The sequence below is a fragment of the Oncorhynchus mykiss genome, chromosome 5 (assembly GCF_057628025.1).
Source record: "Oncorhynchus mykiss isolate SJ-2025 chromosome 5, ASM5762802v1, whole genome shotgun sequence".
NCBI lineage: Eukaryota > Metazoa > Chordata > Actinopteri > Salmoniformes > Salmonidae > Oncorhynchus > Oncorhynchus mykiss.
The window spans coordinates 45,665,689-45,692,404 of NC_143026.1; the positions used below are offsets into that span (position 1 = coordinate 45,665,689).

The following is a 26,716-nucleotide window of genomic DNA, read 5'->3' on the forward strand; positions in this document are numbered from 1 at the left end:
AGAGAGTACAGCATTGCAGTGGTCTAATCTAGAAGTGACAAAATCATGGATTATCTTTTCTGCATAATTTTTGGACGAAACGTTTCAGATTTTTGCAATGACACGGAGATGAGAAAAAGCTGTCCTTGAAATATTATTGATACTTTTGTCAAAAGAGAGATCAGGGTCCAGAGTAACACTGGGATCTTTCACAGTTTTATTTGAGACGACTGTACAACCATCAAGATTAATTGTCAGATGAATTTGTTTCTTGGGACCTAGAACTAGCATCTCTGTTTTGTCCAAGTTTAAAAGTAAAACATTTGCCGCCATCCACTTCCTTATGTCTGAAACACAGGCTTCCAGGGTAGGCAATTTTGGGGCTTCAACATGTTTCATTGAAGTGTGTCGTCCGCATAGCAGTGAAAGTTGACATTGTGTTTCTGAAAGACATCACCATGAGGTAGAATATATTGTGAAAACAATAGTGGTCCTAAAACAGAACCTCGAGGAACGCCGAAACGTACAATTGATTTGTCAGAGGACAAACCATCCACAGAGACAAACTGATATCTTACTGACAGACAAGATCTAAACCAGGCTAGAACTTGTCCGTGGGGTTAGGGTTTCTAATCTCTCCAAAATAATGTGGTAATCGATGGCGTCAAAAGCAGCACTAAGGTCTAGGAGCAAGAGGACAGATGCAGAGCCTTGCTCTGACACCATTAAAAGTTCATTTTCCACATCACAAGGGCAGTCTCAGTGCTATGATGGGGTCTAAAACCAGACTGAAGCATTTCGTTTACATGATTTCTCTTCAGGAAGGCAGTGAGTTGCTGTGCAACAGCTTTTTCTAAAATTCTTCAGAGGAATGGGAGATTCAATATTGGCCGATTTTTAGTTTTTTACATTTTACGGGTCAAGGTTGGGCTTTTTCAAGAGAGGCTTTATTACTGCCACCTTTTAGTGAGTTTGGTACACATCCGGTGGATAGGGAGACATTTATTATGTTCAACATAGGAGGGCCAAGCACAGGAAGTAGATATTTCCGTAGTTTAGTTGGAATGGGATCCAGTATGCAGCTTGAGGGTTTAGAGGCCATGACTATTTTCATGAATGTGTCAAGAGATACAGGATTAAAAAACTTGAGTGTCTCCATTGATCTTAGATCCTGACAGAAATACGCAGGTTTTATTCTCACCATTCTCTCCATTCTGTATTCTCTGCATTCTGTATTCTCTCCTCTGATGGCAACATCCTATTTATTTATCCTATCTATTTATTATTTGTCAGGGACCATGTAAACATGCTATTGCACCTGATTAAGCTAGATAGCAAATTTTCATCTGGGCAGAAAACAAACATTAATACATCACTACAATATAACACACTATTAATATATATATATATATATATATATATATATATATATATATATATATATATATATATATATATATATATATATATATATATATATATATATATATATTGAACAAAAATATAAACGCAACAATTTCAACAATTTTACTGAGTTACAGTTCATATAAGGAAATAAGTCAATTTAAATAAAGAAATTAGGCCCTAATCTATGGATTTCACATGACTGGAAATACACATATGCATCTGTTGGTCACAGATTCCTTAAAAAAAGGTATGAGTGTGGATCAGAAAATCAGTCCGTATCTGGTGTAACCACCATTTGACTCAAACTGCGCGACACATCTCCTTCCTATAGAGTTGATCAGGCTGTTGATTGTTGCCAGTGGAATGTTTTCCCACTCTTCTTCAATGGCGGTGCGAACACGCTGTCGTACACATCACCATCACTCTGTTCACCACGTTGACATCAGCAAACCGCTCGCCAACAATGCCTTACACGAGGTCTGCGTTTGTGAGGCCAGTTGGCCGTACTGCCAAAATCTAAAGCGATGTTGGGAGCTGACTTATGGTAGAGAAATTAACATTCAATTTTCTGGCAACACCTCTGGTGGATATTCCAGCAGTCCAGCGTGCCAATTTCACGGTCCCACAAAACAGGAGACATTTGTGGCATTGTGTTGTGTGACAAAACTGCACATTATAGAGCAGCTTTTTTTTATTGTCCCCCAGCACAAGGTGTGTAACGATCATGCGGTTTAATCAGCTTCTTGATATGCCACACATGTCAGGTGGATGGATTATCTTGGCAAAAGAGAGATGCTCGCTCACGGGGATGTAAACAAATGTGTGTCCAACAAATTTTTTTCTTTGGGTTTGCCTTGATGCTAGCCAAGGTACTCTCTCACACTGGTTGAAAGGTTGTTCTATTATCTAGACGCTCTGATTGAAAAGATTTGGTGGACCGAGACTGAGTTGAGCAGTCCCCTTCTGTTATCCACTTATCCACAGTTTATTTTGTAATCAGTAAAACCAATTATATACAGTGGCAAGAAAAAATATGTGATCCCTTTGGAATTAATTGGATTTCTGCATAAATTAGTCACAGAATTTGATCTGATCTTCATCATAGTCCGAATACTTATAAAAACCTTGAATTGCTGATACTATTTAAGGAAAATGTTTATACATGTTAAATGTTTATGCTTAGCTCACATAATATATCATTTAAAAGTATGTAAGGTGTATGGAATAGAATACATGTGGCAAAAACTAATATAGACATTAATAAATGCATTTCTATAGCTTCCAAAATAGGTTTTACAATGATGGGGGAGTGCCAAGATGGCTGCACGGTGGCTCTAGTCAACACAGTCCTCTAGTTGATATATACAGTGCCTTGCGAAAGTATTCGGCGACCTTTTGCCACATTTCAGGCTTCAAACATAAAGATATAAAACTGTATTTTTTTGTGAAGAATCAACAACAAGTGGGACACAATCATGAAGTGGAACGACATTTATTGGATATTTCAAACTTTTTGAACAAATCAAAAACTGAAAAATTGTCAGTGCAAAATTATTCAGCCCCCTTAAGTTAATACTTTGTAGCGCCACCTTTTGCTGCGATTACAGCTGTAAGTCGCTTGGGGTATGTCTCTATCAGTTTTGCACATCGAGAGACTGAAATTTTTTCCCATTCCTCCTTGCAAAACAGCTCGAGCTCAGTGACGTTGGATGGAGAGCATTTGTGAACAGCAGTTTTCAGTTCTTTCCACAGATTCTTGATTGGATTCAGGTCTGGACTTTGACTTGGCCATTCTAACACCTGGATATGTTTATTTTTGAACCATTCCATTGTAGATTTTGCTTTATATTTTGGATCATTGTCTTGTTGGAAGACACATCTCCGTCCCAGTCTCAGGTCTTTTGCAGACTCCATCAGGTTTTTTTCCAGAATGGTCCTGTATTTGGCTCCATCCATCTTCCCATCAATTTTAACCATCTTCCCTGTCCCTGCTGAAGAAAAGCAGGACCAAACCATGATGCTGCCACCACCATGTTTGACAGTGGGGATGGTGTGTTCAGCTGTGTTGCTTTTACGCCAAACATAACGTTTTGCATTGTTGCCAAAAAGTTCAATTTTGGTTTCATCTGACCAGAGCACCTTCTTCCACATGTTTGGTGTGTCTCCCAGGTGGCTTTGGCAAACTTTAAACAACACTTTTTATGGATATCTTTAAGAAATGGCTTTTTTCTTGCCACTCTTCCATAAAGGCCAGATTTGTGCAATATACGACTGATTGTTGTCCTATGGACAGAGTCTCCCACCTCAGCTGTAGATCTCTGCAGTTCATCCAGAGTGATCATGGGCCTCTTGGCTGCATCTCTGATCAGTCTTCTCCTTGTATGAGCTGAAAATTTAGAGGGACGGCCAGGTCTTGGTAGATTTGTAGTGGTCTGATACTCCTTCCATTTCAATATTATCGCTTGCACAGTGCTCCTTGGGATGTTTAAAGCTTGGGAAATATTTTTGTATCCAAATCCGGCTTTAAACTTCTTCACAGCAGTATATCGGACCTGCCTGGTGTGTTCCTTGTTCTTCATGATGCTCACTGCGCTTTTAACGGACGTCTGAGACTATCACAGTGCAGGTGCATTTATACGGAGACTTGATTACACACAGGTGGATTGTATTTATCATCATTAGTCATTTAGGTCAAAATTGGATCATTCAGAGATCCTCACTGAACTTCTGGAGAGAGTTTGCTGCACTGAAAGTAAAGGGGCTGAATAATTTTGCACGCCCAATTTTTCAGTTTTTGATTTCTTAAAAAAGTTTGAAATATCCAATAAATGTCGTTCCACTTCATGATTGTGTCCCACTTGTTGTTGATTCTTCACAAAAAAATACAGTTGTATATCTTTATGTTTGAAGCCTGAAATGTGGCAAAAGGTCGCAAAGTTCAAGGGGGCCGAATACTTTCGCAAGGCACTGTAAATCGTTGAGTAAAGCTCGTCCTATCCATATGTTTAATTCCTCAACACAAACTTCAGTTGACATAGCCAAAGCTAGATTACACAACACTGAGGGCGTAAAAGGTACTGAGGGCCAACAGAAATAGTCTCACTATTTTAAAAACAGATGTAGCTACCTTTTGACAGGAATCTAAAAATATAGGAAACAGAAAATGACAGAAAATGATCAAATTGATGGTAGCAGCTCCGCTGGCTGCGATATGCCAGTTGAAAGCAGCTCTTCGGATCAGAAAGCAGAAAAACGATGAGGAGATGTGGTTCTTTAAAAATAGTTTCTCTCTGGTCCCCATTGCGGTGCTGAAGCTGTTTTAATAGGCCTCCTAACAGTGTGATGTATGGTAGAGTGTGATAATAGGTTCCTGTGAACTGATCTGGGACCAGCAGCAGGCTGGAGATCACACACATCAGGAATAGCAGGCTGACAGACTGAGACAGACTGGTGTGTTGAGGAAAAGCTCGTTCCAAGGATCAGGCAGAGCTAATTTTCCAGTTTTTAAATGTTTATTCAAGCAATTGCAATGAATTTAACTCTCCAGATATACCGTGGAGGAACTTGATTATTTACAAGTCACACAGTCTTTTATATACTTATTCTTCACAAAGAGCTGTTTACCTCTCGTAGGGGGAGGTACACTTACAAAAGAGATGAGGTAATTGGCTCCACTGTCTTAGAATAGTACAAACAACAACAGCTCTCACAGCCGATGATAGAGGAGTGATAAGATCTTTAAAGCCTGAACAGAGGAAACTACATTTTCCCCTGGCTAGGTTTTTAGTGCCCTACTCATAAAGAGCCAGTAATTTATCACTCGTCCGTGCGGTATGTAAAGAGGGCACTGGACAGCTGTGGTATTATTCAACTTAATCATTTTGCACAGAATTAGACTGTAACAAAACAATTTTGCTCTAGCAGGTTGGGAACAAGTAGAGTAAGGGGAAGATGTGCAGGCTTTTGTTCTAGCCCAGTACTAACACACCTGATTCCATAATCAAAGCCCTTCATACGTTGCATTGGGTGTGTTCGTACTGAGCTACACCAAAGCCTGAAAACCCCTAGTTGGCAGGGTTGTTAGCTAGACTGTCTGGCGGAGGCAAGGGTCTTGACTTAATGATCTAACCCATTTATAACCTGCCCACAACAAAGCCTTAATAATCCCAGAGCTAAAAACCCTTCCCTCCAAATAACCACTAAACTATAAGTGACTGAGACACCGTGTCTCTGTCTCTTCTCTCTGATTGCAATCATTAATAACACATTGTTTGTTAATTACAGTAGCTTATGCATGGTAATGAATTTCTGTTTTTAGTGTTGCCTAATCGCTCCGGCAACCTATTTTAACCATATTCGTGGCGATGAATCAGGCCTTCTCTAAATTAAGATGTGTGTGGTGTTGCCGCGGTGACAGGGAGGGCGGAGTGGGATAGATGGGATTTCTTGGGTGAAAGGGTGGTGATCAAATTGATAAAATGTTCCAGTTAGGATGGTTAATTTCCCATCGATCTCCCTGTGTCCACCTCCCTGCGGTCAGGTGGGCGCATGGGGTGGGTTGTATTCATAAGGGCACACCGTAGCCAGACATTTTCCAATGGACAAAAAGTGTTTCTTATTTGACAAGTTCAGGCAGTCCCTCCCTGTTTCAGTCAGTTTTCTTCCGTGTGGTGCCTAACGAATACTCCCCCGGTGCAGAGTAGGGCCGGACGGATGGTTAGGTAATCCTCTAATGACAGGAGTTGTGTAGTTGAGTTAATACACTTAACTGTAAGAGGATAGAGCCCACGGCCTGCCCGGGATGACACTCACATTCAGATGAGGGAGGATTCATGGAAAGGTGTTTGAGAATCACCCTGTGTTCTAACCTCTTGACCTCTATGTTGACCTCTATGTTGACCCTTTAGATCTGCTCCCAGCTCAGTGAGCGTCTGGAGAAACAGCAGGCAGCCAACAAGGGAGAGCTGGAGAAGATCCGGGTGAGACCATGTCACAGGACATCACACCATCACATGACAGACTGCTCAATCACGTGACATACCGCTGTTTTCAAATGTGCATGCTTTCTTTGTGTGGCTGTGCGAGTGAGTGTTGTACTCATTTTTATTTATTGTCCTTCCGCTTAGCAAGTTAACATTAGCTGCTAAGTTTATTTTTGTCTGTATGTATACAGGTTAGTCTCATTGAGATAAAAATGTATTTTACAAGAGAGACCAAGTATGACAGCCCCCGCACCTCTCTGAAACCTGTATATGTATATACAGTACCAGTCAAAATGGAATAATGTAGTAACCAAATAAGTGTTAAACAAATGAAGATAGATTTTAGATTCTTCAAAGTAGCCACCCTTTGCCTTGATGACAGCTTTGCACACTCTTGGTACTTTGTCAACCAGCTTCACCTGGAAGGCTTTTTTTGTGTTATTACATACAGCCGGAAATAACTTTTGTATATCAGAGCAACGGTAACTCACCAGCATTACGACCAGGAATACGACTTTCCCAAATTGGATCCTTTGTTGAACTTATCCCAGAGGCTGCTCCAAAACGCCGCCGGCTGAGAAGAGGTATTCGGAGTGGACCTCTACTCCGACTCAGGAGGTGTGCCCACCATCCACCGCTTCAGAGTATATTACTTGCTAATATTCAGTCTCTGGACAATAAAGTAGAAGTGCTCAGGACTAGGATCTCCTTCGGGAGACATCAGGGACTGTAACATACTCTGTTTCAAGGAATCATGGCTCTCTCCGGATATACTGTCCCCGTCCATACAGCCAGCTGGGTTCTCAGTACATCGCGCAGACAGGAATAAAGAACTCTCCGGGAAGAAGAACGGCGGTGGTGTATGTTTCATGATACTCATGGTGTGGTTGTGATAATGTAAATAAACTCATGTCCTTTTGTTCACCCGACCTAGAATACCTCACAATCAAATGCCGACCATATTACCTCCCAAGAGAATTCTCTTTGGTTGTAGTCACAGTCGTGTACAGTCGTGGCCAAAAGTTTTGAGAATGACATAGATATGAATTAATTTCCACAAAGTTTGCTGCTTCAATGTCTTTAGATATTTTTGTCAGATGTTACTATGGAATACTGAGGTATAATTACAAAAATTTCATAAGTGTCAAAGGCTTTTATTGATAATTACATGAAGTTGATGCGTACCATTATTTATGGCTGTGTTCTTAGGGAAAATTGTGAGTGAGCCCACTCCCTTGGCTGAGAAGCAACCCTACACATGAATGGTCTCAGGATGCTTTACTGTTGGCATGACACAGGACTGATGGTAGTGCTCACCTTGTCTTCTCCGGACAAGCTTTTTTCCAGATGCCCCAAACAATCGGAAAGGGGATATATAAGAGAAAATGACTTTACCCCAGACCTCAGCAGTCCAATGCCTGTACCTTTTGCAGAATATCAGTCTGTCCCTGATGTTTTTCCGGGAGAGAAGTGGCTTTTTGCTGCCCTTCTTGACACCAGGCCATCCTCAAAAAGTCTTCGCCTCACTATGCGTGCAGATGCACTCACACCTGCCTGCTGACATTCCTGAGCAAGCTCTGTACTGGTGGTGCCCAGATCCCGCAGCTGAATCAACTTTAGGAGACGGTCCTGGCGCTTGCTGGACTTTCTTGGGCGCCCTGAAGCCTTCTTCACAACAATTGAACCGCTCTCCTTGAAGTTTTTGATGATCGGATAAATGGTTGATTTAGATGCAATCTTACTGGCAGCAATATCCTTGCCTGTGAAGCCCTTTTTGTGCAAAGCAATGATGACGGCACGTGTGTGCTTGCAGGAAACCATAGTTGACAGAGGAAGAACAATGATTCCCAGCACCACCCTCCTTTTGAAGCTTCCAGTCTGTTATTTGAACTCAATCAGCATGACAGAGTTATCTCCAGCCGTTGTCCTCGTCAACACTCACACCTGTGTTAACGAGACAATCACTGACATGTCAGCTGGTCCTTTTGTGGCAGGGCTGAAATGCAGTGGAAATGTTTGTTGGGGATTCAGTTCATTTTCATGGCAAACAGGGACTTTGCAATTAATTGCAATTCATCTGATCACTCTTCATAACATTCTGGAGTACATGCAAATTGCCATCATACAAACTGAGGCAGCAGACTTTGTGAAAATTAATATTTGTGTCATTCTTATGGCCACGACTGTGTATTCCCCCTCAAGCCGATACCACAACGGCCCTCAAGGAGCTACACTGGACTTTGTGCAGACTGGAAACCACACATCCTGAGGCCGCATTTATTGTAGCTGGGGATTTAAACAATGCTAATCTGAGGAAAACGTTACCGAAGATCGATCAACACATTGACTGTAGTACTCGCGCTGCAAAAAACACTCACTGCTACTCCCCCTTCCGGAATGCCTACAAGGCCCTCCCCCGCCCTCCCATCAGCAAATCAGATCACAACTCCATTTTGCTCCTCCCTTCCTATAGGCAGAAATTCAAACAGTAATTACCTGTGCTAAGGTCTATTCAATGCCTGTCTGACCAATCGGAATCCATGCAAGATTGTTTTGATCACCCGGACGGGGATATGTTCCGGGTAGCCTCGGAGAATAACAATGATGTATACACGGACACAGTGACTCAGTTCACCAGGAAGTATATAGGGGATGTTGTTCCCACTGTGACTATTAAAACCTACCCAAACCAGAAACCGTTGGTGACTGGGAATATGGTTGAATAGAAACAGTTTAGTTATTCCCTTCGTAAGGCAATCAAACAGGCAAAATGTTGGGTACAGAGACAAAGTGGAGTTGCAAGTCAGCGGCTCAGACACGAGACGTATGTGGCAGAGTCTTCAGACAATCACGGACTACAAAAAGAAAACCAACCACATCACGAATACTGAAGTCTTGCTTCCGGACAAGCTAAACACCTTTTTCATCCGCTTTGAGTATAACACAGTGTCACCGACACGGCCCGCTCCCAAGGACTGTGGGCTCTCGTTCTCCGTGGCCGACGTAAGTAAGACATTTAAACGTGTTAACCCTCGCAAGGCTGCAGACCCAGACAGCATCCCTAGCTGCGTCCTCAGAGCATGCGCAGACCGTCTGGCTAGAAATGAACAAATCAACTTTTAACAAGGCACACCCGTTAGTTGAAATGCATTCCAGGTGGATACCTCGTGAAGCTAGTTGAGAGAATGCCAAGAGTGTGCAAAGCTGTCATCAAGGCTCCCGAGTGGCGCAGGAGCCTAAGAAACTGCTTCTCAGTGCGAGAGGCGTCACTATAGACACCCTGGTTTTGAATCCAGGCTGTATCACAACCGGCTGTGATTGGGGTCCCATAGGGCCACGCACAATTGGCCCAGCGTCGTCCAGGTTTGGCCGGTGTAGGCCGTCATTGTAAATGATAATTTATTCCTAACTGACTTGCATAGTTAAATCAAGGTTCAAAATTAAATTAAAAATAAAAGGCTACTTTGAAGAATTTCAAATATGTTTTGATTTGTTTTAACACTTTTTTTTAACAATTTTAATACATGATTTCACAAGTGTTATTTCACAGTCTTAAAGTCTTCACTATTATTCTACAATGTAGAAAATAGTAAAAGTAAAGACAAACACTTGAATGAGTAGGTGTGTCCCAACTTTTGACTGGTACTGTATATGCGTGTATTTCAGAGGGACTGGGTTAAAAGCGGAAGTCGAATTTTGGACCTTGTGTTCAATTGACCAATAAAGTGATCTTAATGTATCATGGAATGTAAAATGTATACTATCAGCTATGCATGATTATAGCCTAATATTCAAACCTCTGCCATCTTATATGAGAATTAGGATATTAGGACATTCCCTTTTGATAACACAGACAGAATAGCCCACTTCTCTGTCTCCCTGTACCTTAGGACTCTGGATTGGGATATTGGATGATCATGGAGTTGGTATACAGCTTCTCATTTCCGGACTCGGCGAGGTGATGGGGGTGAGGTGGAGGATGAGAGGGCTCTTGAAACTGCGGAGAACTATCTATATCTCCCGTAAAGGAGAGACCCTCAGCCTGCCACCTCTTATCACCCTGCTTACCGTCCTCACGGCCACATTGCTCACTGCTATTGCAGCTGCCTGTACTTACTCAGACAACACACCACACACTGGGGGAAAATGACAGGAGGGAGATACCTGTGTGAGCTAGCTGGAAAGTGAGGAAGCCCCAGTGATGTCGTTTTGTAAACTGTGCCTGCTCTTAGATGCTCGGATTTCCGTGGTGTATCGTTGTGGTACAACATGTGACCTGGTTTAACCTGTGTCTGGGTCTCTCTCACTCCAGTTGACGGTAAAAGGCTGGGAGAAGTGCAGTATCTTGTTTAACAGAGAGGTTTGTCTGAAGGGATAGGCTTAGAGGTCTACTGGAGTAAGCTGTGCCTGCCTGGTATAACTGGTGTCCTCGTTTCTCCCCTGTACAGGCGAAGGTAAAAGGCTGGGAGAAGTGCAGTATCTTGTTGAACAGAGAGGTTTGTCTGAAGGGATAGGTTTAGAGGTCTACTGGTGTAAGCTGTGCCTGCCTGATATAACTGGTGTCCTGGTCTCTCCCCTGTACAGGTGAAGGTAAAAGGCTGGGAGAAGTGACTTGCCTCTGTGGTGTAGCCATGTTTTAACCCGTGACCCCGCTCTATGCGGTCTCTCCCCTACAGCTGAAAGTCGAAGGCTGTGAAAAGTGCTCCATCCTGTTCAGCAAGGAGGGTCGTCTGAAAGCAGCGAGGAAGCTGAAGGAGGGCAGTGAGGAGGAGACGGACGAGGAGAAGGAGGCTCTGAAGAACCAGCTCCGAGAGATGGAGCTGGAACTGGCCCAGACCAAACTACAGCTGGTGGAGGCAGAGTGCAAGATACAGGTACTAGGCTCACTTGTTGTCATCCGCACTGTAGCTACCCACATAGACTAAACTCAGCTGAGATCCTCGATCAGTTCATTTAAATCCTAACAGTTCACGATTTCATTACTGAAGGGAGTTTGAGGCAATACACGTTTTCATTCATGCCGCTCCAGCCCATTGCCTAACCTCTGTACGTTTTCTTCTCAGGACTTGGAGCACACCCTGGGTCTGGCTCTCAACGAGGTCCAGGCTGCTAAGAAGACCTGGTTCAACAGAACCTTAACCTCCATCAAGACTGCGACGGGAGCACAGGGCAAGGAGACCACCTAACTTGAGACACTCCTCCTCGACCATAGACTGTCTCCTTCTCCCTGCCCTGCTCCCAAACCTCCCCCTCCCGGCCTCCCCCTCCTTCTCCTAGTCAGAGGTACCACCCACTCACTGGACTGGAGCAAACCAAACCTCACCGTGACACGAGGGGGGTTTTTAAAAAAGGACTAAGCTCAAAAGGTACCACTGCCCCAAACGAAACAACGTACTTAATTAAAAAAGAAAAGAGAGGTTTCAACGTTAGTCTTTATACTACTGATATTTAACAGGTAAGGAAGGAGCTTTCTAGAGAGCTACCTGAACTGTCCTTCCAGTCCAGACCTGGGAAATACAATCTATTTTACTGTCCTCTCTAGACTGCTTGCACAAACAACTCCAACTGTAATCTAAGTACTACGAGTGCTAACCGACAGCCTCTTCCTTTTTCTCGTTTCCGTTCTACCTTTCTTTTCTATGTGTGTATGATTATGAACACGCTCATGTATAGACGTGTGTCTGTGAAGACTGAGCACACCAGAGTGTATGTATGCGTGTGTTAGTGTGTGTGTGAACATTTAGCCGAATGTGTGTGTGTGCATGTTTGTGTGTGCATGTTTGTGGGACTGACGATGGTTCTGAGTGTGTGGCGGTGAACCTGTGACGCTCGGAGTGCGAGTTTAGTGTATGAAAAGTGGGTGCTGTATAGTGTGCGGAGGTTGGCGCTATATGAGGAGGAAGAGGATCTTATTGACGAAGCCTTGATGCGAAGGGTTAAGGTGAACATAATGTACAGCATAACAGTAGATATATTAGCAACAGCCTGGGGTCTGTCCGGCCGGTGGTGCAGTAGCAGACGGAGGCCACTAGTGGGCGATGTCCTGGTGGTCCTGACGCAGTCCTCACAATGCGCTTTCTGGGCCGGGACAGGCTGGGCTCAAAGCATGGGAGCTCTGAGGCTGGAGCTGCAGATATAGAGATGTGGGTGTGGCCCTTCCTTGGCTCAGATCCCACCCCACACACTCTTTCCATCCACGGCTGTGGACGCGGCTCATCACTCCTCCACTCTTGAGACCAGCTGCTCCTCTGGGGTTCCTAGATGACCCTTCATGACCTCATCGGCCGAGGTTGTGTTTTATGCCGTGTTATTTTAGCTCCATGCCACGCCCCCCCAGACCTAGTCAGTGACCCCACTCTCCCAACATAGACGTTATCACACACAGACGTTACAGGCACCTACCTATGCACACTCTGACTCCACTCTCCCAATGTAGACATAGACATATACACACATCACAGCTAGCCACCTACCTACCTACCTACACTTCTGAAAGGGAGAGAAATGGCGATATGGCACACGCATGTCATCTGGTCGTCAGTCACAGGCTGTGTGCTTATGTGTGCACTCTTATGTGGGAGACAGAGACATGACTGTTGGGGCTCATCAAAGTTCAGAGGTCGTTGGAGGTCAAGCTGGCATTCTCCCTAAAGGAGTCTGGGGCACGTTGCGGGATGTCATGAACAGAGCTGACATGATTCCTTGTTTTACATGTTTGCTCTACATAATATATTTCTATCTGAAAGCTCCCTGGTTAGAGCTCTGTGTCCATATTGGGGAAGGTCCTACTCTCTACTGACAGTCTGTGTGTGGGTTTGTGGTGGGAGGAGCGGTCTTTGCACCTTAATATTCATATTTATAACGTATGGAATCCGGCTAAGCTTGCTTAAGTCTGTGTTGATGTCAGTGGAAGAAGTAAGGCCTGTGCAATGTGCTGAGAACAGAGGCTGCTCCGTAAGGCACTGGGTTGTACATAAAAAGCATCCTGATGATGAGTTTTTGTCTATTCTTTTGTATTTCTACTCTCCCAGCTGTAAACTGTAAACTAATAAATAATGTTGCCTAAAATAATTAAGGACTGTGTTACAGATTAATGATGATCATAATGTATGTTTTTTGCTCAAAGCTTCCTTTGCTTTAAATGTCAGGCAAAACTTCTGCCTCATCCATAACATGCCAAAATGTACCTTCTTTCATCCAACATTACTGAACGTGTGGAACATTGTACTAGTAGGTTGCATTACTCTGCATTTCAATATAAAGCTATGAACACAGGCCTATTTGTTGTTCGTTTCATTTTTATGCTCGTCCGAATGTATGGATGGATCATACACTTTTTATAGCCCTGACTATTTCTCCTCTTCTTCTCCCTGCATGTTGGCTGAATATAATTCAAGTCATTATAGGGTCTCTATTCTGCTCCATGATCAATAGAATGAGTATCAGATTTCTGTTGCCATGTTACCTCTGGACATAACGAAGCCGAGAGATCTGATGTCTCACTTGTCTGTCTGCCTGTGACAACTCCTGGGGCAGGGTCCCAAATGGCACCCTATTCCCTATACAGTTCACTTTTTTTGACCTGGTCAAAAGTAGTGCCCTATAAAGGGAATAGGGTGCCATTTGGGATGCAGACCCTACTATCCTGCTCTACTGAAAATACCTTGAAACCCTTTTAATACATCCAGGTCTCTCTATTGCGCTCTTCTTTATATAGTTAAATAAAGGTTAAATAAAAACATTTAACATCTCTCTCTCTCTCTCTCTCCCTCCGTCTCTCTCTCTCTCTCCCTCCGTCTTTCTTTCTCTCCGTCTCTCTCTCTCTCTCTCCGTCCCTCTCTCTCTCTCTCTCCGTCCCTCTCTCTCTCCCCCTCCGTCTCTCTCTCTCCCTCCGTCCCTCTCTCTCTCCCTCCCTCCCTCTCTCTCCGTCCCTCTCTCTCTCTCCCCCTCCGTCCCTCTCTCTCCCCCTCCGTCTCGCTCTCTCTCTCCCTCTCTCTCTCTCTCTCCCTCTGTCCCTCTCTCTCTCTCCCCCTCCGTCTCGCTCTCTCTCTCTCTCTCCCTCTGTCCCTCTCTCTCTCTCTCTCTCCCTCCGTCCCTCTCTCTCTGGTGATTAATAAGGGCCATTGCTCAGGGGCCCAGTGGCTCTTCATCCTTCCATCCCACCCCTTATTCCGCTTGGGAGAAAAGACCGTGAAGGGACTATAGCAGGGATGTCAAACTCATTTAGCCCCATTTAGCATTCAGTCTTCAACGAGGTCCGGAGAGCTGCACTGGAAATTTGTCAAATTTCCTCGCTGTCAAAATGTTGCAAAAAAATTGTCCATCCATAGCTCTTGGAATTTTCCGGTGCTCCCTGACTGTCTAGCTTTCATTTCGGTGATCATTAGCAGCTGGACACAGTCAAGAAACTTTAGGAATGTATGTCCATTATCATTTCTACACAGTTTCGATTTGGTTGTAGTATTTTTAAAGTATAGTGAGTTTTTTTTGTTCTTCTCAAATCACAGCAGGCCGGATTGGACCCCCTAGTGGGCCATATGTTTGACACCTCTGGACTAGAGCGATAGACAGGTACCATGGTAACCAGGTAGGATTACCCCCTCTGTAATGATATTGTGCAGTGATGGGGTTTCTTTCTCTATCTGTGATTTAACTGCACAGGTGTGGTGACAGTGGAGTTTGGGAGGAGGGTGAAAAGGATGTGTCCCTCTGCCTGCCTGTTTACCCACAAATGCCTTTTCAGAGGCTCTCGTCGTCTCATGTACTGAACAGCCGAATAATATTACAAAGCACTGTGTCAAACGGATTTTATATTTCTCTGTCAAATTAAACAAAACATTCTCAACCTTAATAGAAAATAATCTCTTGAGAAAATCTTTGTTTTGGGGGGAGGGAATCTCAGACGATTGTAATATGAAAAGCTCCCGCTATTTTTATGTTCTGAATAATTGGGTTCTGTTGTTCTAAAAACAGTCTCCGTTGTCAGTCAACTCATAACCCTGACGCCCTAACAAGCTGCCTAACTGCTAGGCAGTGCTGGCAGTAGAAATCCCCTAATTGCAGTTTCTTTTTCTAGTTCCAGAAGACATTTGATTGTTTTCTTTGTGTTATTTTGTCTTCTGCAATGAAGGCGCTATTTTTAAACATGCAACATTACAACCCTCCAGTTGTCCCTGATTTTAAATCTCCAGTGTGTATGGATTGTGACAGCTTTTTTTATATATCATTTAAGTGTTTATAACTTTGGGGCCCCCATAAAGTTATCACCCGGGCTGAGGTGTCTGCTTGCGGTGAGGCGTGGGAAACCTGTTACCCGCAGGGAGTAACAAGTGTCAGCATTATGCAATCAAACAGACCCCCCCCCCCCCCCCCCCAATCCCTACTTACCTTACAAAATGATATTAGCCTACCGCCCGGCAGCAGAGTGCAGAGTATGGGCGGAATGTTTATAGGGTTAAGTTGCAGGCAGGCACTGAGGCAGCATCGCTCTGTGATTTTGTGAGTCAAGAGGGACCAGATCGCCCAGATGGGTTCGCACAGGTTTGGCCTCAGAGTGAGCCCCCCCCCCACTCTCCCTTCATTCCCACCCTTCATTGCAGACCCCTCCAACCCCAACCCCTTCTCCACTCCACTGACACAGGGAGAGGTGTCATTGCCCAGTCGGTCGTCTCCAGAATCTAAAATAGGAGCATCCTGGGCCCAGTCGTTGGAGCTGCTGCTGTGTGTGTGTGCGCGCTGCTACCGAGATCCTCCCACTAATCCTGATTACTTTCCCAGATGGAGAGACGGTGTCTCTATTAAACAACTTGGCTCTGGTCTCCCACAGTACATCCATACTGGAGAGGGCGTTATAGGTATTTTGATGGTCTCCTGCCTCCCCAGTGCAGCAGCTAACAAACTCATTTCAACATGGACAGCACACCTGCTTGATTTAATCGTGCCTGGTTCAATGGAACTAATAAAACAGAAGAGTACAAACACCTGCATATCTGGCACTCTAAAGCAAACACGAAACGTATTTGAAAGATTTCAAGTAGTATTTGAACCCAGTTCATGTAATCGTTTACAGTCTCCGTTAATGTTGAATATGGGAGATATTAGAGATGTCATCCAATACAGTCGACTCAATCAGCAGCTGTTTGGCTCCATTACCCCCTAGTTTATTATTCAACCTTTAAATTGGTCCCCACTATCATACTCTGAGAAATGTTGTTATAATGAAATCCCCTGGTAGCATGAGAAGCAGTGTGCAGCGTGTGTCTTTTAATTGGAGATGTTTTGCTAAACTACCCCTGAGCTTCTAGACACTGAGTGTACAAAACATTAGGAGCACCTTAATATTGAGTTGCAGCCCCTTTTGCCCTCAGAACAGCCTCAATTTGTCGGCGCATGGACTCTGCAAGGTGTCGAAAGCGTTCCACAGGGATGCTGACCCATGTTGACTCCAATGCTTCCCTCATCTGTGTCAAGTTGGCTGGATGTGCTTTGGGTGGTGGACCATTCTTGAAACACCATAGGAAACTGTTGAGCGTGGAAAAACACAGCAGCTTTGCAGTTGACACACACAAACCAATGCGCACAGCACCGACTACCATACCCCGTTCCAATGTTCTCAAGCCTTTAAAATCCTTCCTTTAACCCGTCTCCTCCCCTTCATCTACACTGATTTGAAGTGGATTTAACAAGTGACATCAACAAAGGATCATAGGTTTCACCTACCTGGCAGTTTGTCATGGAAAGAGCAGATATTGGTAATGTTTTGTACACATTGCGTTTTCTTCAGTCCCCACTGTTATTACTTGTATCTAACTAACCCTGAGACAAGATTCAATCTCTGCTTCTGATTTTAAAAAGACCAGCTAGCCCCCTTTTCTACTCAGCCTTTTATACACTCTTATAATATACTTTTCAGTCCCCACTATCATGACTTCCATCAGATTAGCTGTAAAATAATACGTCTCTGCTTCCGAGGGAAAAGAGACAAGGATATTAAAATACACCACACAGCAAATAGTCTGCGTTTACTTCATGGTAATAGAAAAGGAGATTGACACTTTAAAGAAGATTCAGTACTTTTTTTTTTATTATTTTGTCAAGCATAAATTATGGCAAATACAGTGACAAAGTACATATCACCATGGTGATTTTTGCGACTAATAATTTAATACCACAGCTAGAAAACATCTACTGCCGTCATTTCGAATGAAGCTCCGAGGTTTGTCCACAATCGTCACTTTGCATTAGACCACCTTGTTGATAGTGACTTTATAACTCAAATGGATCATTTATTTGATGCCACGTGATCGAACAAAGTGCGAGAGGCACACAACTCCCGGCAAGCTAGGCTGCTTTCTATGGAGTTACTTTTGTGCCAATAAAATGCTAAACCTTTACTTGATTTTAAATGGCACAGATATAACTCCGTAGTCAAAATAATTCAACTTAAGTGGAAGATTCTATTTACAGAAAGAGGAGGGGAGGAGTCCGTCACTCAGAAGACGCCAAGCTCAAAGAACTTTAGAAATAAAAATGTAAACACAAACCAGGCAGGAAGTGCCCAAATGACTCATACACAAGTAGTTTAAAAAAAAGATTTATAGATGTATACATGTTTATCATATATTTGTTTATATGTGTCTCTACAAAAATGCAAGTACTGTAGCTCTGCTATGGTTATACATTCTACTCAACAACAACGGTGTACATTCAGAACCAAAAGGCTTTGATCGACAGTCAGGGTATTGGACAACACTGATGGGCTGAGATCCTCGAGAGCGAGCTTTGTAACAAGTGATAGTCTGTCACAAGTGGAAAGCCCATCTCCCATACTGTGACCGACTTCACCCTGAACTATGCGCTGCAGCTACCTAGAGCGCAGACCGGCGACGACAAACGTTCAGCAATAAAATCCGGGGAACCTCGCTCTCGCCGGGCGTAACCAGATCCGACTCCTGTTTCAGAGCTGCTGCAGGCTCGCAAATTGAATTCCCATTTTTCTAAATTGTTCATAGGGCTCGAGTCGATCCGTATCATACAAGTTCAGCACTGTAGCGCGATTCAAATGTGAAGGTCATTTCCAATTGAGGCGGCATATGCAGCGGTGCATGCAGTCGCCACGAACATGGGAGCGTTCCCTTTAAATGTCAATCGCGCCACAGCGCTGAACTTCAGCGATAGGCATTTAATCGAGTCCCCAGTCTCACACACCGGTCCCCTTCTCTCTCTCAGTAAAACATTAAGAACTGTAGAAGACTTCCACATATATATAATTTAAAAAATAAGTAAACAACTCAAAATAACTATATACACAGCTACAGCCCATTGTTAAGCACCAAGGTACATGGTTATGGGGGGGGGGGGGGGGGGGGGGTGGAAGTCATTCCTCTGTAACAAATGGCTCCGTTCCTGTAGTATATCTTCAGTAACAGCTTGTGGCTTGCACTAAATACAATCGTTGAGCTGGGGTGGTAGAGCCCCGTAGGAACCCCCGTCTTTTTATTATTGTACTGTGGGTGTGCGTGACAACGATGATGAGGATGGGTGTTTTGAGGTGGGCTGGAAATAACTCCGGCGTGTGTGTGTTTCCGGTGGGTCCTGAGTAGGATGCGGTGGAATATGGTCAATGTGGTTTTGTGCTTGTTGTGTCCCATTTTCCTATGTCAAGGAGGAGGACCTATCAGGGACAGTTCAGGGGAAGTCGGTAGGGACGAGGCTATATTTTACAATCCGTCACACAAATCAAACCATGTATAATTCAAAAGAACACAATCATTGTTCATCGACAAAAGCCACTTAACCATTTTCCTTAGTGTCCTAACTCAAAGGCATCGTCATTATTGCAATATATTTCAATCCATTTATATATTCTGCCTGGTCTTCTCATCGCCGAGATCTAATATATTATAGGAAATACAGCAATCTGCCCACTAAGTGAGGCAATCTGCTCTCTCCACTACACTACCAGCCAGACCTGGGTTCAAATACTATTTGAAATCTTGTAGATATTTGTAATGTTTGCTTTAGCCTGTCTGGAGTGCCAGATGGGCTGGGTTTGCACTTTTGCGATTGAGCTTGCCGGGGGCAATAGAATAATTAAGCTCAGTTTAAGTATTTCAAATGATGTCAAATTATTTGAACCCAGTTGTATGCTCCTGATAAGCAGTGAGGTGTTCTGCACTCTGGCCCACCTTAGGGAGCAGAGGCATGGATCATTAGCCTGGGACGATTCCAGGGGGAAATTAAAAGCCAACCAACGCTCAGTGAAGGATGATGTCCAGTAGCCTATTATTTATGTGGGCCATCTGGCCTTAGCATGTCTCAACACAACACACAGCCCTCAGAGAGCAGAATGTTGTATTGACGGGGAAGTTTTAAAGATTTTCACCCCGGCCACAGGCTTTCCATCTGTAAATCCTGAATTTGAATTCAGAAGACAAACGCATGAATTCTCAAAAAGGTAAGAAAACAAAGATTGAGAAAAAAAAAAAAAACGATTGATACTTTAATTAGGACTCTCAGCTCTGCTGCTGGCTGGCTGCTCTGAGCGATGGGATAGGATGGGATAGGGGAGCCTCTCCATGCCAGCCCAGCCTGGCAGCACCACCACAAGTGATGCCTGTATCATATGGTGTTCAGGCAGTCATGGGACTAACCCCTCTCATCCAGGAACACCAACTGGAATATCCCATTGGTTCTTGGATGGACTATCCCCTGCAGGGTTTTTTCATTTCCATGTGAGGCTTTGGTTTAGAGTCTAACTCTGCATGGGTTGTTGTTATACACGTTCTCAATGAGAGACTTGTACCAGAAGACTAATCAACAGGAGTGATTGTCTATGGTGTAATCAATAGGATACCAGAAAGACTAATCAATAGGAGTGATTGTCTATCATGTAATCAATAGGAGTGATTAGTTCATAACAAATTACATTTGTAAAGCGCTTTTCATTATAATCAACAACAACAAAAAATGGACACAACTAGACAAAGAACACAGCTGATGCTACACAAGAGACAAGGACACTCAGGGAGCACAATTATCAACAGGAAGCCTTCCTGAAGAGAAAGGTCTTTAGGTCTAGTTGCAGGCGAAGCCATTCAAATACCGGTACACCTGAACACTTCAGATCTGAAAGGGGATTGTGTGTTTGACAACTACAGATTATAGTAAACACAAATCTGAAAACTGTAAATGTGGAGATAGTTTAGTTCAGTTTGATCTTTTATTTGATGTTCAGACTTTTAAAAATGTTCTCTACCTCAATAAACATGTATAACTCTCAACGACAACTTACCCGTGATGTCAGTCAAGACTTACCGGGGCCGTACTTGCGAACATCAGAACAGGTTTAAACTTTTTCTCCGTCTCAAACTGCACACCAGCCAATTGATCAAACGATCGACTACAGCTGTTCTTATCAGATAACCTGGCAGACTTTATCCTCTGCTAACCTGCACAGCTACCCGTCATTATACCCCATGCGGTGACACTGATGATTTGTTTTTAAGGATAACTAACGCAGCAGGTTAGGATAATTAAGTTAAGGTTAAGAAAGGGGGGGGGGGGGGGGGGGTAGGCTTAACTACAACGCTACAGCTGTCAACAACTGTTGTCCCCGACTCGACCACCGTAGGTCTACTCCATCTAGCCACAATGGTAGAAACGTAAACAAACCGTCAGTGGCGGCAAAAGCATCAGTACCATAACACCTGGTTCAAATTCCGTATCAGCCAATTAAAATCGCTGACGTGGATTGGGACGTGATCCAACACTTCACGAACGCGTCCTTAACGGAAGTCCAACGGGCATGTTGCGATCATCAAAGCAACTAGATCATGTGTGTTTGAGTGACTGGTCAAATAGCTCTCTGTGTAGACTCCCCAGCTCTGTGTAAATGTTGCTGATTATCGCAAGGGTTTGAATCTCAACATTAGTCGTCGTCGCCCCTCCCCGCCTTGAAACGTCAACACACAAACTGTAGTTCTACAAGAGAAGTGCAGACAAAACCTTGTCTCAATTTTTATTACGAATACATTTAATGAGGAGCTTCTTGTTGGAGTCCCTCTTGCAGACTGACACACAGGCTCCTGACACTGCTACATAAATAATCGTTATTTATTTAGGCGTGTAGGCTGGACTTACAAGTACAACATTTTATTATGCATTATTATAATCATCCACTTTGTCAATTTGGTTATTTGAATCGCGCATCGAGGACCAGCAGTGAACATAGATTTCCTGAACAAAAAATGTTTTGACGCAACGGGGCTTCGAACCCACAGTTAATGTGCACTGTAATTTTAGAGTCAACCGCTTTAGCAATGTGTGTAAGGGTGCATCGTGCAATTGGCACTCTACACTTGAGACACACACCAAGCAGAACAAAAGTAAACCTTGGAGGTTGGAGGTTGAAAATATCCTTCTGGTGGCCAAATTTACACATTTTAAGAAGTGCCATTGGTTGGTGGATATTAAGATCTTTGATAGTATGGCGCAGAATTTGTTACAGGAAGTAATCAGTGTCACATGACAAGGTTAGAATAGGGCTAAATGTGCCAGGTTATGTCATGGGAACAGCTAATGTGTAGTGTTTCATCACTTGCAACAACACTGAGTATACAAAACATTAAGAATGCCTGCTCTTTCCATGACATAGACTGACCAGGTGAATCCTATGATCCCTTATTGATGTCACTTGTTAAATCCACTTCAATCAGTGTGATTTTTAAGCCTTGAGACAATTGACACATGGATTGTGTATGTGCGCCATTCAGAGGGTGAATGGACAAGACAAAAGATTTAAGTGCCTTTGAATGGGGTATGGTAGTAGGTGCCAGACGCACCGGTTTGTGTCAAGAACTGCAACGCTGCTGGGTTTTTCACGCTCAACAGTTTCCCTGTGTATCAAGAATGGTCCACCACCAAAGGGCATCCAGCCAACCTGACACAACTGTGGGAAGCATTGGCGTTAACATGGGCCAGGATCCCTGTGGAACAATTTCGATACCTTGTAGAATCCATGACCCGACGAACTGAAGTCGTGCAACTAAATATTAGGAAGGTGTTCCTAAGGTTTGGTATAGTCGGTGTACCTCAACCATTTTAATTGGCTGATGTGCATTTTGAGACTGAGAAAAAGTTCACAAGTATGGTCCCACCAGGATTGAAATCCTGTAAGTTATTCGTCTTGAAAGTTACACTGAGGCTCAATAGCTTTCAAACATTATTTTAAAAAAATAAAATAAAAATAACAACATTTAAAATGACAAAAACACTGAAGATCAAACTGCCACGAAGATCAAGGAAGGAGAATCAAAGCATTTCATGTACTTCCTGCAATATTTCAGCAGTTTCCTTCTGACCGCAGTTGTTTGTTGTTTTTTAAAAGGCTGTCGTGTTGAACACCCCAAAAAGTGATGAGGAGAAAACATCGGAAGCTCTCACCAACTGAAGCTACATACATAAATACATACATTGTGTTTGTCAAAAGATTTGACCCACCAACCAGTGCTATAAAGCTATGCTTCAATGTTTCGGGACATTCAAATACGAGCATACCTTAAAACCGTGCATTCCCTTTTGGATGTGTATTGTGCCAGTTGTCAGATCATGTGGTTATGTTTATCAGCCTAGCGCCTCTATTTGAAAAACACAAAAGTGATTTGCAGAATGCACTAGCAAAATGTAGATTTTTTTTCGGGGGGGTGTTGATTTACATTTTTTAGCAGCTTTCATATAAATAAGCTTTAAAAAAACAACAACATTCATTTACCTTATCTTATCCTGTACTTTGTGATCCATCCATCTGTAGTGACTCATCCTGACGGAAGATGTCCACTTATTCAAGACCAGGTAATATGGCCTTGATGCTGGGTTGGTAAATCTTGCTAGGCACTGTAGTTTTACTTTACCACCATACGCTAATTTAACCGCACACAAACTCATATAATATCAACTACAGCTTACTATGGCTTCACCTTCTCAGTTAGATATAGCATACTGCATACTATAGGTAGTATATTATACTATATAGTATAGAAAAAAGCTATACTAGAGAGGGTAAAGCAGGGGGTTATGAAACGACTGGGTACCGTCTGTCTTTCTACAGTAGAGCTATAAACGTGTATAATGTCGGACTATCCGTTGAATTAGATGTAGCTATTCACGTGTGGTCGGACTGTTCCATGGTGGCAAGGCTGGTTGGTCTGCGACTGTGTTGACAGATTGCAGTGGGCCCTGTGTGTTGGATTGTCCGAGTAGCTTTACTTAGTCCACGCTCGGTTTGTCAAACCGATGCATAATACATTTGACACATTGGTTGTGATCCAAAATACCCCTTTTCGTGAGTTTGTACAAACGGATTGTGAACTAAGCCCTTTGCGCAGCAACGGAGGGGCGACTGACGTGTGCATGGGGGTGGGGGAGGGGCGAGCAGGCGGCGGTGCCGTCACAGGGCCACCCACCGCCTCTACAAGCTAACAAACTGTGAACTGTGCTTTTGGTCCCACGTTATGCTGTAGGCCAGAGAGAGAGAGAGAGGACTGTGGCTGGTCCTCTGAGTAATGTAGTCCTCCTGTGAGGAGGTTTCAGTGTACAGATACTCTAGTTGTCCAACAGACCCCCAGGTTATTGTAAGGATAGTGTGTATGCACGTAGAGTACCGATAGAGCAGTACAGTACAGGGTGGCCCCTAAATCGGGGAGGACGGGCTCGGGGTAAGGACTGGAGTGGAATGGTATCAAATACATCGAACACATGGTTTCCATGTGTTTGACGCGATTCCGTCCGCGCCGTTCCAGCCATTATTATGAGCCCCCCCCCCCAGCAACCTCCACTAGCGTACGCCTGTTAGCAGTGGAGCAATGAGAAATGTTCCACTGAGTAGAGAAGTGTGCTTTCTGACCGGAAGTCAACAGGAAAGTAATGTGTGCTGTCACATAGGAAGTGTGTGTGTGTGTGTTAGAGAGGGCGGTAAGGGTTGCTAGGTTGAGTGAGCGAGCGACTCTCGACTGACCGGGCTGTGCTAGCGAGCCTTAGACCAGAGAGACTTGAGCGTGTCCAGAAAGGCTCAGATGAGATAGACATCGGGGTAAAATAAAAGGAAGCATCACTACGCTAGTCTGTGAGCACAGGTTAATTAAGAAACACGTTTCATATTGCATTGTCCTAGTACTAGAGTAGAGTAAATTGCTTAGTGTATATAAAACTGGAAGAAGAAGAAAGCTATACTGTGGGATTATAATTACATTTCACTTTTGTAATTCTAAAATAATTTATACCAACAATAAGTATATCATATTTACACACGCGTACACCCTAAATAGTTTCAGCACATGTAATATATATATATATATATTTCTAGGAACACATACCATACACATATATGCATATATTCCATGGTATAGCCACACATACATACACACAGTGAATATACAGTTGAAATGACCTATTGCAATGCTGTGGGTAAGACTCAATTGAACATTCACGTCATCATCTCAAGTAAGCTTGAAGCCAAAAAGTTCAGGTGTAGTATTGCTATATAAGAAAGAGACTAAAAGACCAAGGTACTCAGCCTTCAGTTTTGATGCAGCTGAGAGTCAAAAAAGTCAAATCAAGTATTGCTTTTTTTTTTTAAAGGTTTGTTTCCTTTGATTTGGGTTGTGAGGAGACAGAACAGAGTGAGAGGAGTTCGGTTTGACCGCTCGCTGGCTCTGTACCGTACGGTGGGAGACGGACAGACAGCCTGCTGGGTCAAAGGTCAAGCTCCTTAGCGGGACTGTAGGTACGACAGTTTAGAAGCCACACAACCTGATGGTTCTAGAAGTCAGAGAAGAGATCTTGAGGACCCAAATGAATAATAAATGGTGCGATGGTCCGAGGCTGGTAAAAAGGATTGTCAATGAAAAGACCACCTACAGTGAGGAGAAGAGCAGAGAGAGATAATTACCGTGGGACCCTGTAGGAGGCAGCATATCTTACTCTCTCCATAGGTTGTTCTCTCTGCTCTGTCTGGCTGTACTGTACGTGGGGTTTTCATTGCGCTGCAGCGGATCAGGTTAATAAAAACATCAACAACTTAAGTTGCAATGGTTACCACTTTCCGACAAAATCAATCCAAACAAAATTTGAAAGGATAAGGAAACTATTGAAAATAAAAAAATAAAACTTTGAAGCTCATTTATTTCAGATACGACAGCAGAGATATGTGACAAGACGTATAAACTTTAAAGTTTTTTTTTTTTTTTTAAGACAAACGTGGTTAGTACATAACTCTGACAAATCAAATCAAACGTTGTGATTTTGGAGAGAGTATAGTACAATGCCATCGCGAAGAGAGAGGGGGAGCCCATGGGATCGGAAAGGGAGGGAGAGGGTTTACGATCAGGCACATTATGGGCTTCCCCTGGCTGTCACCGAGGTAGGTCTCCCCTGCTCAACCAACCATGGGACAGGACACTGGGACCTCTGGCCTATGGCTGCGCCTCATAGCGGTAACCATGGAGACGGCTGTCCTAAGTGTACGGTATCCCAGCGGGCTTTTCTCTCGATGGCGATGGTGACCACGTCCACCCAGCAACGGGCCAGCACAGACACACAACCACCTCTGATTGACCCAGATATCTCCATATAAGATATATTTAGGAGTAAATATAATAACTTTTATGGTTTAAACAGAAAATATATTTTAGGGTAAAAATATCTAGATGAAAGAAAACAATATGAATTCCAACTTGGACCTCACTGTTCAGAACAGTACGTGGATAGTTGTGCAGTGAGCTCTCAGGCGAAATAGAGCAGGAAGGTAAGGTAATCATGCCATGGCAGCATTGTGACAGAGATAGCTTGTGCTTTGTGCTGGCCCCATGGGAGAGGACTGAGTGGACTGTTGAGTCACACTGACACACTCACCAGTAAAACCAATAATAACATAAAACCAAACCACCACAGAAATGAACCAGGAAAATTAGGTAGATAATCTCCATGGGTTGGATAGGGTCCCTTGTTGCTGCTTTCGATTCTCCAGAGTGTTTCTGTGTTTCTATATTTCCATGTGTGCTGTGCTGTAGGTGTATTCGATAGGACTCGGGGGGGGGGGGACCAGCCAACTAAGCAGCCATATCAGATTGCTGTGCGAACTGTGGATGGAGGTCACGGGTTGGGGTCGGGAACCAAATGTGCAATGAGTGAGTGAGGGTCGTGAGGGGTCAGGCTCAGGGTACAGTACATGTGCATATATACGCAGGACAAGACAAGTGATACCATCAGGACATCGCTGCATGCATGACCAGGGTCGAGGTCAATTCCATTTCAATTCAGCGAGTTCAGGACTTAAAACTGAAATGAAATGA

General features: G+C 43.6%; 2 protein-coding genes across 17 annotated transcripts in view; one reads left to right on the plus strand and one right to left on the minus strand.

The window, feature by feature from the left end:
* The window catches only part of LOC110523933 (rab GTPase-activating protein 1), a 136,649-nt gene extending 123,006 nt beyond the window's left edge, over nucleotides 1-13,643 (plus strand). For 8 of the 11 annotated variants that reach the window (XM_090234997.1, XM_090235002.1, XM_090234998.1 and 5 more), the window contains 3 exons: nucleotides 6,294-6,365; nucleotides 11,045-11,242; nucleotides 11,432-13,643. In XM_090234997.1, coding sequence (XP_090091123.1) covers nucleotides 6,294-6,365; nucleotides 11,045-11,242; nucleotides 11,432-11,554 — 393 coding nt within the window. In that variant the 3' untranslated portion in view covers nucleotides 11,555-13,643. Of the gene's footprint in view, nucleotides 1-6,293; nucleotides 6,366-10,258; nucleotides 11,243-11,431 lie in introns of all 11 variants that reach the window. The other 3 variants (XR_016496080.1, XR_016496078.1, XR_016496079.1) reach the window with 1 other exon arrangement.
* A 6,922-nt stretch (nucleotides 13,644-20,565) lies between these two features.
* LOC110523936 (spermatid perinuclear RNA-binding protein) overlaps nucleotides 20,566-26,716 on the minus strand; it is a 125,715-nt gene continuing 119,564 nt past the window's right edge. For all 6 annotated transcript variants that reach the window (XM_021603093.3, XM_021603091.3, XM_090235012.1 and 3 more), the window contains one exon: nucleotides 20,566-25,279. In XM_021603093.3, coding sequence (XP_021458768.3) covers nucleotides 25,185-25,279 — 95 coding nt within the window. In that variant the 3' untranslated portion in view covers nucleotides 20,566-25,184. The remainder of the gene's footprint in view (nucleotides 25,280-26,716) is intronic.